This window comes from Psammomys obesus, unplaced genomic scaffold (assembly GCF_907164565.1).
Source record: "Psammomys obesus unplaced genomic scaffold, mPsaObe1.curated_primary_1811, whole genome shotgun sequence".
Lineage (NCBI taxonomy): Eukaryota > Metazoa > Chordata > Mammalia > Rodentia > Muridae > Psammomys > Psammomys obesus.
Genome location: NW_026585895.1, coordinates 48,766,888 through 48,783,823, shown reverse-complemented (window position 1 = coordinate 48,783,823; position 16,936 = coordinate 48,766,888). Strand labels below are relative to the sequence as shown.

General features: G+C 55.2%; 1 protein-coding gene across 1 annotated transcript in view; it reads right to left on the bottom strand.

The window, feature by feature from the left end:
• Positions 1-12,096, bottom strand: part of Fam78a (family with sequence similarity 78 member A) — a 17,785-nt gene extending 5,689 nt beyond the window's left edge. Inside the window, exons 1-2 of the mRNA XM_055599811.1 lie at positions 12,072-12,096; positions 10,467-11,490 (exon numbers count right to left, since the gene is read on the bottom strand). Of these exons, the coding sequence (XP_055455786.1) occupies positions 10,467-10,789 (323 nt within the window). The 5' untranslated portion in view covers positions 10,790-11,490; positions 12,072-12,096. The remainder of the gene's footprint in view (positions 1-10,466; positions 11,491-12,071) is intronic.
• Between the last annotated feature and the right edge of the window lie 4,840 nt (positions 12,097-16,936).

Sequence of the window (16,936 nt, the reverse complement as noted above, 5' to 3'; positions counted from 1 at the left end):
AGGAGCACCAGTGCCTGCCAGAGCCCTGGCGTGTGCACATGTTTGTGTGGGGAGCAACTGTGCAGGGCCTGTGAGAGCCCTGGTTGATGGCGGCGCCTCCCTCCTCCACCTTCCACAGTGAGACAGGGTCTCTCCACACAAGGCTGACTGGCCGGCTTGCTCTGGGACTTCTCATCCCCCTCACACTCTGAATTACCATCAGGCCACCACGCCCAGAGGGTGTTTACTTCCCTGGGGGGGATCTAGATGCTGGTCCTCACACCCTTCGGGCACTTCACAGGCCGAGCCCCTTCCCCAGGCCCAGACTCTGCTAAACGTTCCTTGCCAAGTTCGCAGAGCCATTCGCGTGGCAGGCCTGAGCACATCGAACCACAGGGAACCTGTCTCTCCCCTCCAATCCCAGGTCTGCAGCACCCGGTCAGCCCCCAAAGTGGGGCTGCTGATTCCCCAGTGGGATTCAAACCAGACAGCCCCCTACCCAGCCCAGCCCTGATGCTCTGAAAAGCCACCTCTGTCTGTCTCCACTAGGTTCAGCTCCCTACCTCAGGTGTCTGCTGCTGTCCTCTCCTTGGGGATCTTTTTAGTGGCCTGTTCGTTTGCTTTGCTATGCTGTGCTGGGAAGGGAACCCAGGACCCTAGACCAGCTACATGGTGCTCTAACCACTGAGCATGCATCCCTGGCCTAGGGGGTTAAAAAAACGGTGTTGTTCCTTTTGGTGTGTGGGTTACGGTGGGGAAGGGTTTAGAATATCTCATTCTATCCCAGTCACTCCAGTAGCTCAGGCTGGCCTTAAACTTGAGGGAGATCCTCCTGCCTCAGCCTCCATCATGAGCTACCATGCCCAGTGGAAAGGTGATTGCAAGGGCTGCCACATAGCTCATCAGTTAAAGACACTTGCCACCCCCAACTGAACTCAGAATTGCATCCCCAAGACCCACGTGGAAGAAGGAGAGAAGCTGCTTCTGTAAATTGCCCTTTGACTTCCACAAGCTCGTAGTGGCACATGTGCCCCGCCCCTCCAAAATATATATATAAAGGCAGAGAACAAACTTGAAAAAAAAAAAAAGCCACAGCTGCTTTGAACTTTCAAATCACTGTGGGCCCCGGGGTGGGTGGGGTGGGAGGGTGTGGGCAACGCTTAGCGCTTAGCACTAGTATGGCCTTACTCTGTGACCCCAGCCCTGGACACCCACGTCCTGGTCCAGTCACAGACAGGTGACAGTGTTCATGAGCTGGCAGCCAGCAGAGTCTCATGAGAGACATTACTCAGATGCAGGGCAGAGCCAACTGCCTTCTCTTGCTGTTGCCAGCCAGGGAGCCTACACGTTTCTAGCTGGGGAAGAGCTGGGGACAGGCCAGCCACACAGTGAAGAACCCACAGCAACCTGGGACAGGAGCTGACATCCGGCCATCGGCTCTCTGACCAGTGCTCTACACCTCGCTCATCGGCAGCTCACAGTTAGCTGCATCCATGCCTGTCCCAGGCTTTCCTCGTGAGACAGTCAATGTACTACTATCCACGGCCTGTCACGGCTGCAGAGAGAAACCTGGTGAGATCCTTTTAAAAAAAATGGGGGGCTGGGGGCTCAGCATACTGGCTGAAAAGCATACCTGTCATCCAGGCGCATGGAAGGTGGAGGATCTGAAGGTCAAAGGCCAGACACACAATAAGAAAATCAGGGTCAGCCAGGTATGGTGGCACACACCTGTAATCCCAGCACTGGGGGAGGCAGAGATGGGCAGATCGATGTGAGTTTGAGGCCAGCCTGATCTACACAGAAAAACCCTGTCTTGAAAGCGAGAAAGAAAGAGAGAGAGAGAGAGAGGCTCTCCTACAAAGACAGGCTTTCCTATAGACCAAGATGGCTTGGTGCAAGGCTGGCCTTGAACTCTATCTTTTTGTTGTTTTCTTTTGGATTTTGGTTTTCCAAGACAGGGTTTCTCTGTGTAGCCATGGCTGTCCTGGATTCACTCTGGAGAATAGGCTGGCCTTGAACTGCCTCACCAGTGCTGGGATTAAAGGCGTGCACCACTACGAAGGCCTACTAGACACACTCATAAGTGAGAGGATCACCAGCATGAGGTCACCTCTGTAGGGTGCACTTAGATCTGGAAGGGGTGAGCTCAGACCTCAGCCTCACACACTCAGCATTTGTGACTTGTGTAGGATGAGACACTAAAGCCTGAAGTCCCCACATGCAGGGAGGTGGGGACAGGGGGACAAGGGGACCAGGAGGTCAAGGTCAGAAAGTTTGAGGCTAGATTGGATTGAGACCCTCTCACAAACAAAACAAAACAAAATCACCCAGAAGCTGAGACCTCATGAAGGATGACAAGACGAAGGTCGTTTCAAAATTGAGAGCTTTGTCATGGTGACAGTGACAGTGGGCCACACTTGGGGCCTTCTCGGCCACCTCGGCAGATACATAGAAGTCGTCTGCTTCCCAGGCCACCTACCGCACTTCCGTCCTTAGCCTCTGGGGTGCACGATGTCAAGGAGTAGCAGGCAAGCCCAGACTTGAACCTGGACCTCAGCATGCTTCCAGAGACCCTGGCATCCATCGTGTCTAAGAAGGTGTCCCTAATCCTCTCCACTTCCCTAATCCTGCCACATGGTCACCAACTCAACATGTCTTCAGATCTGCCTTAGAGCCAGGAAAGGGAAGAACAGAGCTGTGCTCTGGGCACCCTGGTCTCCAGGGTTCTAACCCATTCTCTCAGAAGTCACTCTGGTTTTGTTTTGTTTTTAAAACACGCATTTGGTCCCACTGCTTTGATACGGTTAAGCCTGTCAAGGCAGTTGAAGGCTAAAAGACCAAGCACTCACCCGTGCGTCAGCCTGCCCACCTGGCTCTCAGTTCCTCCCCTAGGCCCTGCCCCTCCCAATCCAGGCCTGTTAGATTCCTCCTGCTCCTGGCTGGGTGTGAGGACCAGCTGCCAAGCTCTGGCCACCCACCCCAGGCAAACCACTCTGACCCTTTACCCAAGCCAGGAGCCCTTGGCTCGTGCTCAGTACCATTAGGACGCTGTAACTGTCTCCTGGCACATGCCCCAGGGCAATTAAGTGACAATATGACTGTTTGTGGGCAGTCTTTCCCCCAGATGAACCACAAAGGCCAAGAGGACAGAGCCACACCTGCATTGATCCTTACCACAAATCCAGGACTCAACGACGGTGCTTGGCCTACACTTGGACCTCACAGTGCCTGCAACCTGCTCCCTGACGCTCGGCAGCATGCTGGCTCATCACAGGAAGCACTAACTACTCAGAGCTGCCTGGGTCTCTCATCCCCCTGCCGAGCTGTAGCTGGAACTTTTAGGACTTACGGTGACAGTAGAGTTACCCCTCAAACACAGCCATGCACATAGAGCCGCATCTACAAATGCGCACGGGTGTGCATGCAAATTCACGCATGCCTACACATGCTACACCTATACACGTACAGACACAGATAAGCACACAATAGACACATGTACAAATGCATACCCACACATATGTGCACATAGACATGTGTGCGTATATATATATACACATATACATGTGTGTGCTCATAAAGAACACATGTACACATGCAGAGAGAGGCTCTGAGCAGCATGTCTGACCATGAGGGTGAAAGGGGTGCAGAGAGGACTTCAGTTGGGGGTAGAGGTGTCACCTGTTGTTCAAGGAGGACCACTATGGTACAGAAGAGGGTCAAGGACTTTCGACAAGGCAAAAGGATGTCAGCTCAGTACAGACTCCTTCAAGGCTTTGGGGATGCATACAACTTGCCACCTTCATGACCCTGAACACTGGCAGTAACCCTTCCTAGTTCTCCAGGAAAAAAAAAAAAAAAAGTGACCCTAACGAAGGTTCTAGCCTTTTCTCACACGCACAGATTAGCAAGTAGCAGATGTCAGCGGGGGCCTGGCTTTATCCTCGGCAGACAGCACATGCGGCCCCTTTGGGTCCCGATTTCTCTCTTGTTCGTTCTCAGGGTCCTGGGCTCACTGACCACAAATCTTCAGTCCTGGGTTCCGCAGCCAGGAGACAAAGGTCTACCCCACCACAGGGTCGGCTTTCCCAAGCGGCACAGATTGTCTTCACTTTTCTCCCGTCTGAGTGTCTCATCGATTTCCAGTCATTTGATATTTTCCCTTAAAATTATTCACTTTAAAAATGCAACTGGAGTGTCAGGTGGTGGTGGTGCAGACCTTTGATCCCAGCACCCGGGAGGAAGAGGCAGGTGGATCTCTGTGGGTTCTAGACCAGCCTGGTCTACAGAGCAAGTTCCAGGACAGCCAGGGCTACACAGAGAAACCCCATCTCAAAAACAAAACAAAATAAAACAAAAACAAAATGCAACTGGGGTCACACATGGTAGCTCACACCTTTAGTCTCCAAACTCAGGAAGCGGAAGCAGGTGGATCTCTGTGCGCTAGAGGACAGTCTGGTCTTCATAGCAAGTTCCAGGCCAGGAAGATGACGTGGTAAGACACTGTCTCCAGCCAGGCGCAGATACCTGTAATCCCAACACTCAGGGAGGCAGAGGCAGGCAGATCTCTGTGAGTTCAAGGCCAGCCTGGTCTACAGAGGGAGTCTAAGACAGCCAGGGCTACACAGTGAAACCCTATCTCCAAAAACCAAAAGGAAAAATAAACAAACAAAAAAGACACTGTCTCAAAAGAATATTTTTTAAGCAAATAAACCAATCATCTCCAAGACACAGTTCTCCAGGGGCAGGCCGGCCACACTGGAGACACGGAGCTGGCTCTAGACAGGTTTTCTGTATGTGCTAAATATCTTGCTTTAATGAAAAATTTGGGGGCTGCAAGATGGCTAAGGAGGTAAAGGCGTCAGTCACTCAAGCCCGATGACCTGAGTTCGATATTTAGAACCCACCGAAAGGTAGAAGGAGCAAAGCCGCCCCCAAAGGTTGACCTCCACATATGTGTGGTAGCGTGTCCCATGCACACATGTCCCACGCACACACACACAATAATAGGTTTTTAGTTATTTTAAAATGAAATTTAGCTTTGAGCCTAAACGATATCATCAACACATCCTCCCACCTCCCTCGTGCCACCTGACTCTCTAAGGACACCTCTGGGGAAGAGACTGGGGCACTTATGGCTGCCCTGCCCAGCCCTCGTCCTACACTCACACAGACAGCTTTGGGAGCTAGGGGTTCACCTCACCTGGTCCACAACTGAAAAACTAGCAAGCTGGTAAGATTTCCAAATGAGCACTCACTCCGGAAAAGTTGTGCAGTGTTACAGAAAGTGACACCCTGACACTTCCCTGAAATGCCCCCTGACGGGGGCCTCCAAGGCCCATCACCAGGCCCTGCCTTCACAGAGCCCAGCACCTGCCCACCGTCAAGCGAGGAATGTGTGCTGTCCCTTCCTCCAGGCCACCCCTCCGGACTCAGGCCCCAGCCCTGGCCTAACCGGAGGAAGAGGGACTTGCCAGCACCTGCTTCATTCCAGTTTCAAGGTCCTACACTATGGCTGGAGCTGCCCAGACTACTGCCTTCTTGCAGGGTATTCAATAAACTATTCTTCCTTTAAAGTTTTCATTAGTTTCTAGTAATAAAATGTGTCCTTTAAAAAAATAAGCAAGATTCTAATAAATTATAAAGCAGCCGAGCAGTGGTGGCGGCGCACGTCTTTAATCCCGGCGCTTGGGAGGCAGAGGCAGGCAGATCGCTGTGCGTTTGAGGCCAGCCTGGTCTACAGGGTGAGTTTCCAGGCAGCCAGGGCTACACAGAGAAACCCTGTCTGGAAAAAAACAAAACAAAACAAAATTAATAAGGTAAAAACCAAGTTATCTCTCCTCTGCCCCTCCTTCCATGGAGGTCAGTCATGACTCTACACACTTCAGTAAACAGCCTTCCGGACGTTTCCACACGTACACACAGGATGTGTCCCCATGTTTACCATTCTTTTCACCGTAACCCTTCTCTATCTGATTCTTGCACGTTTGGGTGGCTTCTGTGGAACCCAAGGCCTCTCACGTGCAAGGCAAGGTCTCTGCCACTGAGCAGGGCCCTAGGCTCCTCTTCCAACATTATTTCAATGCGCCACTACTGTTTCCATGGAAACCTGATTGTTTGTAACAGCAGTCCTCTGCACAGTGGACATGTCTTAATTCTCTCTCCCAACTGGAAGATGCCAGGGTTATGTATCCCTGCCAGCTACCATAGTCCTAAGACAAGATCTTCATGTGGTGCCATGGGCCTGCACAGGCCCCGTCCTTCATATGAATGTGCTTTGTTAGCTATGTTACCTAGGGTGTCTCCAGAAGCTGGGCCCAGAGTAGCATACAGTGTTCTGTAAGTCAGTCCCTAAAAGCAGACGCCCTGGACTGAAGGGTACAACAACAGCCAGGCTCACTGGATAGCGGAGAGTGGATGCCTTGATGCTGCTCCCAAAACAAGAGGCTCTGCCTCCGCATCCTTACTGTCCCTGGCTCTGCAGCCGAGCTCATAGCATTTCCTAAGCATTTCCCTGACACCCCCGGCTGGGTGCCTGGCTGTGCATCCCCAGAACAGGCCACTTGCTCCCCACTCTCTGAAGGTAGATTCAGGCTACAGACATCACTTGGTCATGGCTAGTCTGAGGGGAGTTCTCCTGGTCTGGGCCACCCCCACCACTTCCCTCCCACCCTGAAGCTCGGAAACAAGGACTTCCCTCCCCCACTCACCCCGCCCTGGCCTCCGCCATTGCCCAGCAGATGGGGGAAGCCGCCTTCCGCCCCAAGACAGGAAGCATAGTCTTCAATTGTTCTGTGAGGCCTCGGGCCCTAGGCTCCGGGAAGAGCCCACACGGCCAGCTGGGACATTCCTCCTGGGGCCCTCCCACATTCTCAGGTGCTGAGCAAAAATTCTTGGGCAAGTGGCTTTTGAGTTTACAGTGTGCAGCCTCATCCTTAGATTAGGGTCTCTGAGGTCTTGGGGTGTACCCCAGAGATAGCAGGGTAGAAAACGGCCCATGTTCCAGAAACGGACTTGTTTCTGCACAAGTCTCTCCAAGCCCTGTGACAGACATGTGGAACGCCTGCGGGTCAGTCAAGAAAACCAAAAAGGCCTCAGGGGCCACGGCTGTCTTGCTATGGAAAGGAGCCCAGAGAAAAGCCAGGAGCAACACTGGACGTGGATCTCGGTTTGCCTCTTGGCCACACAGCGTAGAACAATAATCCAGTACTAAGGCTCAGGATCTGTAACCGTGGTATCTAGGGAGATGGAGCAGAGAGTGTTCCAGGCTCATCCCACGGAGCCAAGTGAACAGGGAGGTAGATGCACCCCCTTTTCACAGGTGGGAACAACGAGGTCTAAACTGTTCTCCCATCCCCTCCACATCAGCCCACTGGCTCATCCTGACTACACCACTCCTAGCCTTGGCCTTGGCCTTGGCCATGGGCCAGGTTCCCGGAGAGCTCCAAAGAAGGGCAAACGAGGGACAGCATGCACAGTGTCTCCCACACAGGCAAGAAACTGTAACTCGTCATTTAGAAGGCTCTACACCAGCTGACAGGTGGCGGCTGAGGAACTGCGGGGGACAGCTGAGGAGGCAGGTGTCTCCACCAGTTTGGAGGGGGTTGGCTTGGAAAGTACTGTGGATTGCACCCGGTGCTGTATAGAACCCTCTTGAGCTGGTCCAAGAGAGGTGCCACCTTCCAGCACCCTCCTGCACAGCTGGGCTGTGACGGACTTAGGTGGTGGCTTTTGGAAATCAGTATTCCATCTCAAATAATGCCAAGTCCAGAATGCCACCCGACATGCCCTCTTCGCTGAGAGATGAATTCCAAGCAGGGATAATGCTGGGGGATGTTATGGATTTCAGATAAGCAGTCAGAATTAATATTTTTAATATAAGCCCATTTGTAAAGAACACAAGCCCTAATCCAGCCCGGGCCACCTGGCGGGCCCCTCCTCTGGGCACTGATGCCTGGGGCCTGGAGTTCACATTAGAGGCCCAAATTGTCTAGGGTGAGTCTTTCAGTAATTTCACACCCCTCCTAGGGCACGTGGGATCCTGTTTGGGGACATTTGTGGTTCTTACCAGTTGGGGGAAGTAGACCCAAGCACCCTCTGTAATGCCACCACCAGGGTGGTGGTATCTGACAGCACAGCGGGGGGGCGGGGGGGAGACAAGCACCCACTCACTTGGACTCAAGAACTCCAAGGCAGCAGTTCCTACAGGAAGGGGTCATTTTGTTTTCCTTTTGGTGACAGGGTCTCGTGATGAAACCCTGGCTGGCCTGAAGCTCACTTTATAGACCAGGCTGGCCTCCAGCTCACTACGTAGACCAGGCTGGCCTCCAAGTCAGAGAGATCGGCCTGCCTTTGCCTGCTGAGTGCTGGGATTAAAGCATCATGATGCCCAGCCTGAAAGGTTTGTTAATAACCCCATCTAAATGCTTCTGTTTGCAACCAGGAAGGAGCTATGAAGGGTGGATTCCAGGCTTCCTGTGAAAGCAGCGCTGTGTCTCCACGGGACAAGGTGCACACGGCACCTCATGCAATGGGATCACAGGGACAGGGCTACTCAGCAGGTCCAGGCTTCACACTGTTTTGCTGACTAGAGGCTCCATCCACTGCTTCGTCCAGGGGATGGTCACCTGCCCCTGTGCCTGGACTGCAGCTGGCCTGGCACACCTGGGCTGAAGAGCCAGCATACCTTAAAAGAATGAGCAGAGCCGGGCACTAACAGAGAGCAGAGAAAATGGCCTTGGCCACTTTAACCATCCCTGCATGATGCTATTTTTACAGTTTTAAAAGTTAGGAGCTTAGGACCCACGCTGGGGGGGGGGGGGAACGCATTATGAGGAGTTGCTGGCATCTTTTCTAATTCAGTGGTTTCAGCCAAGAGCACCAGCTTCATAAATACCATCACCCGTTTCCGTCTAACAGACTTGAAACTGAAATCACATCTAGGTTGACCGGCCTGGTGCTCACGATGGGGGCAAAGGTTGTCTGAGTAATTCTCCCAATAAACTATGCAGAAGGAACTATGATGGGCCCCGGTTTGCAGATGAGTCAACTGAGGCCTGGAACGGCTAAGGCACTTGCCTAGAATCACACCCTGGAAAGTGACCGCAGAGTCTAGGGTGGTCAAGGTTCACTAGGAACCCAGGGCCGGTAAGAGTTAAAGGACATTGCCCCAGGCTCTTGACCCCTGGGGGCAGCTAAGAGGCACCAGAGAAGCCAATAGGTTTACCCTGAGGGAAGCTTGTGTTTCTCAACAACTGTCTGGATGCTTAGCCAGGCCAGGAAGAGACCTGAGGAGAACCTGGCTGGAGGCTCTCTTGGGAAGGGCCTCCTGAATACCTGAGAGTCTCACAACCCCCCTAGAATAGCTGTGGTTTCTGCAGGCTTCAAAGAGGAAGGGCTCCAAGGCAGAGGTGGGACGCTGGGAGCCCAGTGACCCCACGTGCCCCAATGGTTCTAGGCCATCAGGGTGACAACCTAGGTCTAAGTCTCATCCCATCTTCCTGCTTCCTTCAGAGCTTAAGAGCAGCACATCTGTCAACCTGTGTCCAGCCTCTCTCCGCCCCGGGGAACCAGGTTCCTCCTGCACATTTTCCAAACAAGAGCTCCAACTCCCCACGAGACGCCCCTCTTCCCCATGTGCAAGCTGAGAAGTGAGGCCACATAGAGTGGACACCAAGGACGGTGAGACGGTGTCCATGAGCTGCCATGGGGGGAGGGGGGGCAAGGCAGAGACTGGGTCTCAGCAGCTGCTTTTACCATATGGGGGAAATGGCCTTCTCGGAGGCCAGAGAACACGCAGAACAAGACCGAAGTGCTCCAGCGACCCCAGGGAGATCTATGTCATTCTAGGAGACCAAACCACAAAGATGAGGACAGTGTGCTCCGCTGGCTGTTCCTGGTTGGGGCCACTTTGGATGTTGACCCTTGACCTCTACTTGGAGACAAAGCTGCATACTGCAAAAGCAAACTGGGTTTCTGCAGTCCCTCTCCAACACACACTGCCGCCAGCTTCCACCACTGACAACGGCAAAGCTGCCCGTTTGAAGATGGCCATGCTCCTGAGCCACTTCCCACGCCCCAGATGCAAGTTCAGGCCCCACGGTAAAGTCCTGTGCAAAAAAGTATGGAGGCTGTCCCAGAGGCCTCCCACCACTCCTGTCTGCCTCAGGGAGACCTGAGCCTGGGGGCAGAGTGGTGGCTTCTCTGGTGATCACAGATGGCCTGGACACTTGTTTTACTAAGAGGTCCTGTTTTCTCAGCATCTTGCCAGGGACAGACAAAGGAGCCCTGGGCACGAGGGACAGTAGCAGGACTGGTCTAGCTGAGCTAGGACCCTGATCAACAAGGTTCCAGAGAGTTGCCCGACCCAAGAAGCCTTGGAAACAATTCCACCCCTGCCTTCAGAACCCTGGGTCCCAGCAGCCCTGCCCCAGCTTCACCTAGCCTCCAAGCTTACCCTGCAGGGCCCCCAGCTGGTTCCCAGTACTCACATGCCCTGCTCCCCATACTGGTTGTAAAACTCCATGTGGCTGCACGCCTGAATCCAGCCAACAATCCAGGTCTCCTTCTTGGGGATGGGCGGCATGACCACCTGGGCTGAGGCCCGGAAGTGGGGTGTCCGGTAGCGGAGTACCACGCTGGAGGATTCGTCGATGCTGGTGGGGATGGGGTCGATGGAGGCTTTCACATCAATCACGGTAATCCCTTCCCGGAAGACTCTGGCTTTGCCTCCGATGCTCTGAATACAGCCCATGGCACACAGGACCGCTCTAATCTCCAGGGAAGGCCAGCAGTCCCAAAAATAACAGGGCATTGAAAGGATGGAAGTTGTGGGACCCAGTGCAGAGCGTGCAGTCTACTCTCACAGCTCAAAAGCGAGATCCATAGGCTAGAGAACTTACTGAGGGGAGAGGGCTTGCATAGCACTACTGGGCCTGGTTATAAATACGGATTCTGTAGCATCTCAAGAGCCCTGGGCTCCCTCTTCTAGCAGTGGGCAAAAGCCACCGATATTCTTTGGGTTTAAAAAAAGAAAAGTTTGGAGTTTAATGAATAAGCATGTTGTTCTGACATCCAGCCTTGTGTCCTCACACGTGGGGATGGCAGCTCGGACACTCTCCCTGAAGTCTTCGGAGGAAGCAGACGGGCGCTGGCAAGCACATAAATAAGGAAGGCTCGGTCCCCGCGCGGTCGCGCCACCCTCGCTGCAGAACGCCGACTTCCTGCCCTTCTGCCTTCCGCACCCGCTCCCCGGGACACACGCGCCCGCCCGGCGGGGCCCAATCAATTGCAGCTTGAGCTCTCTTTCAGTCGACAGAGGTCCGGGGTCCTGTGCCGCCGGCACCCACCCGAGGTTCCAGGAGGGGCGCTCCGGGTTAGGTGCTTTCAGGTCCCCTCCGGCGCCCACTCGCGCGCTCCTTTGCCACTGTCGCTGTCGCCGCCGAGTGCCGCGTGGGGCCCCGGGGCTGCGCTGGGGTGTCCCCCGCCGCCTACTTCTCAGCGGCCGCCGAGGACCTACAGAGCGGTGGAAGGGACAGGGCGTCAAAGTTGAGCCGAACTTTACTGCGGGGGACGCGAGGGCGCGGCGATGCGTGTGCGCCGGGCGCGGGCTGCGGAGCTGACGGCGCAGCTCTGGGCGGTCTCCCCGGAGGTGGCGCCCCCCTCCGCCCGCCCCGTCAGTGGCGGCCGCACGACTGCGCTCACCAGCGAATAATCGCCTCCGGTGACATCTCCGCTGACACCCATCTACCCGGGGGCGGGGTGGGGGATCGGTCAGGCCACCACCGCAGTGGGCGCTCCGGGGCCGCGCTTCAGCACCTCTCCACCACAGTGGAACGCCCCTTCTCTCTCGGGGCTCTCGGTCCCCCGGGGGCTCAGCTCCATCCCCAAGCTGCTCCTTAACGCCGTGCCGCCCTTCGCCTGCTGAGGTGGCTCGACCCCAAGAAAGCGCGTTGTCCCCCGCCCCGCCGCGCCCCGTGCCTCAGTTTCCCCTCGCCAGCCGCGAGCCGCTGCGGAGCCTGGCGCGTCGGGGGCGCGCGCCTCTGCCGAGGAACTTTGGCAGTAACGTCCCCACCCAAGGGGCGTCGCGAACTCACCTGCCCCTAGGGCCGCTCCGAGCGCCTGGGTCACCGCCCTCCGCACTCGCCTGACCTCTCCGCCTGCACGTTCTCGGGGCGCCCCCTCCCCTGGGCAGTGTTCCCTGACTACTAGGGTCTTGGGGTGCGTGGGCTCCCCGGATCCCAAAGCCCCCCCTGGCTCCGGGCTGCTGTGGGGTTGGCCAGGGGCGGAGGGCTGAGGCTCGGGGCTCTCTCGCCCCCACCCCGAGCGCCTCCTTATTTTATGATCATTGTGAGCGTGCTATCGCCGCTCTGCCCTGCCACTGCGCTGCAGCCGCCTGGCGCGCCCCGCGCCGCTTCGCTCTGCTGCAGCATCGGAAAGGCAACCAGGTCAAACTTTGCAGAAACTCGGCCCCTGCGCCGGCCTGGACCCCGCGTTCCTTCGCAGCCGCGCGCGGCAGCGCGCACCGGCGCACGCAGTACCGCCGCTCGCTCGTGCGCCCCGCGGGATGCAGGTCCGCAAGCGGCAGTCGGCGGGCGAGCACCGCCTCCTCCTCCCGCCCGCCCGGCTCTCCACCCCCCCCCCCCCCACCCCCCGCTCCGGCACTCAGCGCACCCTTCCCCCTGGTTATCCCTCCCCCCCCACCCCCCTGCAGCTGCTGGGGGAGTTGAGCCTCTTCTTGCATAAACGACATTTCCTTTTTTGCTAACCCTAGGAATTCTGGGTAGTGTAGTTCTGTGTCTCTCTCCGGTCCTGAGAGAGGTGTTGGGGTGTGCCTATTGCCCTTTTGGCTTCTAGATGCCAGCAGCTTTCCAGTTCAGGAGACTTGGGGCACTCCCCTGAGAATCCTGGCTGCTGGGAATGGTGGTTGGGCGGAGAGAGTGGAGGCTCTGGGAGGCCCCAAGGCTGGGAAGGTTTGCAGGGTGGGAAAAGTTGTGTGTTCCCTTTCTCCGGCCTGGACCCCGCGGTGTTGATCGTTTTTTTATCTGCAGCATGGTCAGAGGGTAGTCAGCTAGTTGACCTCACCTGTGTGAGAAGTTTACATTCATCGGACACTCTGAGTGGTAAGGCTCTTTATGTACATCTCACAGAGAAAAAAAATCCAGACTGGAAAGACCTGCCTACCACCCCAACCTGGCAGATGTCCCGGCTGACACCACTGAGGTTCATAAGTTTATCCCCTGACAGCAGTGGGAGAGCAAGAACCTAAGCAGCCTCAGGCCTTAGCTCCATCCCTACCCTGCAGTTACCTTCTAGATAAAGGACAGTTTGTGACATCAGAAAACCTGCCAGCCATGCTAAAGCCCAGCCCCACCACCACAGTCCCTCAGCTCTGACCTCGGTGCTGTGCATAGGCCCAGGGCCAGAGTCCACTGAGTGCACGGGAGGGCAGTCGAGGGAGGGAGCATTTCTGAAACTTTGGGAGGGTTTCTGTGTGAGGGATCCTTGTCACACAGCAGGAAATGGCCAGTTAAGGTGGCTACTGCCTTTTCCCAGCCACATCCTGACCATTGCCACCGCTGTTCCATGTTCCCAGCTAGTGGGGTGACAGCCCTTTCCCATCCAACTTTCAGGTAACAGTCCTGCCTAATGTAAAACCGCAGCTCCTCATGTTTGCAGTTTTTTGAGGCCCGTGGAGCCACAGTGGCCTCCCCAGACTCCACCCTACATTGTTGTTCTGGGAACCCTACGGCCTGCAACACCTCGTGCCATTAAACAATTGCTACGCTACTCCATTTATACAGAAGGAAGCCATCACCCCAAATGCCCAGAACCTACTAGACACCAGGGTCAAGGGGCTTCCATGAAAGCACAGATGCTCTCTCAAAAACAAGACGCCAAGCCCAGGCTGCTCCAGGTGCGTGCGTGCATGCATGGAGCCCTGTATTTCTTAGAAGATGCCACAGGCTACAGTGCTCCGCTGCACAGGGAAGCCCCTGGAGGTGGTTTCTTGGGGAGGGGTTCCCCTGAAGCCCACTGGAAGTGACAGTACTGCCATGGAACGTAGCCCATGAGTTTACGATGGCGATAGAGCACCATAGAACCAATCCAGCGATAGCTTTACCATTCACTTTGACCTTGGGAGGTGACAAAAAAAAAAAAAAAAAAAAAAAAAAAACAGGGACCAGAAGACAGTGAATTTGGGTCCCGGGCTCTAATCTCACCACCCCTCAGGCCCACACTCTTGCCTGCTAAGACTGGTTCCTCCACATTAAGATGGACTGTCTACCAGAACAGGACCACAGGTAAGGATTTATGCAACAGAATGCAACCTCCCTTAACTGGCTCCCCAATCACATCGTCCCACGTGAAGGACTTCACCCCGAGCGACAGAGGGTTAGGAGTTACCAGGCTACACCTGAGGTAGCTTCTGTAGGCGCAGCCAGGACAGACAGAAGGTCTGTGTGGACTAGGCTAACTTGTAAATCCCCTGGCCCAGCTCCTGATCTGCCTGCTTGCACACCCTTGGGCCTCACTGGCTCTTCCACCATCCCATATAAGCCCTTCTACTTCCATGGCATTCTAGGGAGGTTTGTGAATGTTGGACACAAACCTCTATCAGCCTCAGCATGTGTGGAGGGTCAGGACGTGGCCATGAGAGTGTAAGATGCCACTGTCTATGGAGTAGAGAAAAGGGACATCTGTTAGAGATATGTTCTATGCCGATGGGCCCACACTTTGCCATACCTAGGTCAGGACTGCATAGTCCAGGTACACTGGACTAGAGAGATCATGAAATCCCAGAGCCATACAAGTCAGAGGCAAAAACAGCATGTAGCCCTAAACAAGCCCTCAGAGAGGCCTATGACATGGCTCCAGCAAAACATCTCCCTTCTGAGCAGGCTATGAGCTAGGGCTTCTGCAAACATCTTCATAGCCTCGGCAATGGCCCCCAAGCTAGGCCTTGTCATCTCACTACACAGGTGCCTGGTGCAGGGGTTGGGGATGGGAGGTGACAGTTGAACCCAGAGGCTGAATGATTGGATGGGGCGGGCCCTCCACCAGAGGTCCCTTAAAGGTGTAGTGACCTCATGTTCAGTGGCTGCCACAAGTACTCACAAGGCTTTCTGAGTCTTGTAAACCAAGCTGCATTTAGGGCCATAGCAGATTCGCAAAGAGCTCACTACCTCCAAAGGCAAGGTCCTCGCGTGTCCAGAAAGACATTTTTAGAGAGAGGAAGTCCTCAGGCTGTGGAGGAAAATAGGAAGCACTGAGGTTCTGTTGCCTTGGGAAGCAGGGTTCTTTTCCCAACTGTTTAGAACCAGAGAGAAAGCCAATGGGGAGGCTTGGAATAGCCACCAAGGACAGGCAGGTGGAGCCAGAATCAATGGCCAGTTGGCTAAAAGGAAAGGTGGCAAATCTAGGCAAGGCTGGATAGGCCTGCAGATATATGGCTGGACCTGACCAGGTGAGAGAGAGCTGGGACCACAGAGGAATCATCCAGAGAAGGCTCTGTGACTAGATCCCAAGTCTCCTGGCTCCAGCTCAGTGATAACACAGCTCTCCACCTGAGGGACAGTGGCTGGGAAGAGAGGGCAGCAGGGAGACAGTGACCAGTGCATAAAGCCCACTGTCTGATCGGGCTGTGAACCTGGGAGCATAGACCATCTTGGCCAAATGCTCCAAACCACATTCTCCCAGGGTTAGCCTGAGAGCTCCCCACCGGCCTCTCCATCATCTTCCGCCACTGTTCACCGAACGTCTTGGCTGGGAACTCAGTCCTCCTCAGACAGTCAGCAATACTTACTCCCTGTGGGGCAGAAGGAAAATGAGGGACAGCTCCAGGAATGATGAATGACGGCATGAATTAGCATAAACAATGAATAGTTGAGAACTGATGCTCATAGTGGTTGCAAGAATCAATCTCATCAATCAGGAAGTGGACGAGTCAGTTGTCTTGATGTGCAGTTCCGTATTGAGCTGGAAGTGGCGTGGAAAATGCGTTCACCGAGGTCGGGGGAGTGCGCTGGGGAGTGCCCACACATCCGAACCTCTGGGGGTGATTTAAAGTGTAATGGTGTGAGCAAGCCCCTGGTGGTGTGATAGTGTCTGTCGGTAAGAGAACACGTGCTGGGACAGCTGTGTGTGAGATGCGTCTACCCTTGTTCTGACTGTGAATGTCCCTGTGTGTGTGTGTGTGTCTGTGGAAGAGTGTCATTTGCATGTACCCATGTGAGCTGCTGTGGGTGTAGGTGAGCACAGCTGTGGGCATGCTTGTGATGGAGGAGAGAGTGTGCGGGAGAGTGTGAGTGTGTTTGCGTGGGGTGTGTCGCGTGTAACTGTGGGCTTGGCTGGTGGGCAAAGGCTGAGCAGAGGTCGCTGGTGAGCCCTCATTCGTGGGCCCAATGCGCTGGGTCCACAAGCGGGGAGCTTTCTCTCAGCAGCTGCCTCGAAGTGCGCAGGGTCTCCCCGGGCCCAGGCCTCCACGCCGCCCTGAGTTTGTGGAGCCGCGGCCAGGGGACTCGTTCTGGCCCCAGCCCGGGGTGAGCGGTGCCCGTGGCTGGGAGCCTCTGGGGAAAAGACAGAGGGGGCGACTGCAGGCTGGGCGCGGCGTCGGATCCGGTGCGGCACTGAGAGTTCTCCAAGGTGCTAAAATAAACCCAGCGAAGGATCAGGTTTCCGGACCAAAATAACCCAGCAGCAGCCTTAGAAATGAGAACCGGGAAAGTGATCCCAGGCGCGCGCCACTGATGGAGGCGGTGATGAAAGCTGCTTACCGTAGTGCAGGGGGTTGGGTGGGCTCTGCCTCTCCAGCCTCTGGCCTACCTTCCTTCTCTTCTGTGGTCATTACTTCTGAGAGCGGCCTCCCGTTGGCCTTTAGACTGTAATGGCCAGCTCTGCAATTTCTTAGAGCCAGGTTCTGAATTCAGGCTTTTTGTTCAGTGTTTCCTGGGTGCCTAGT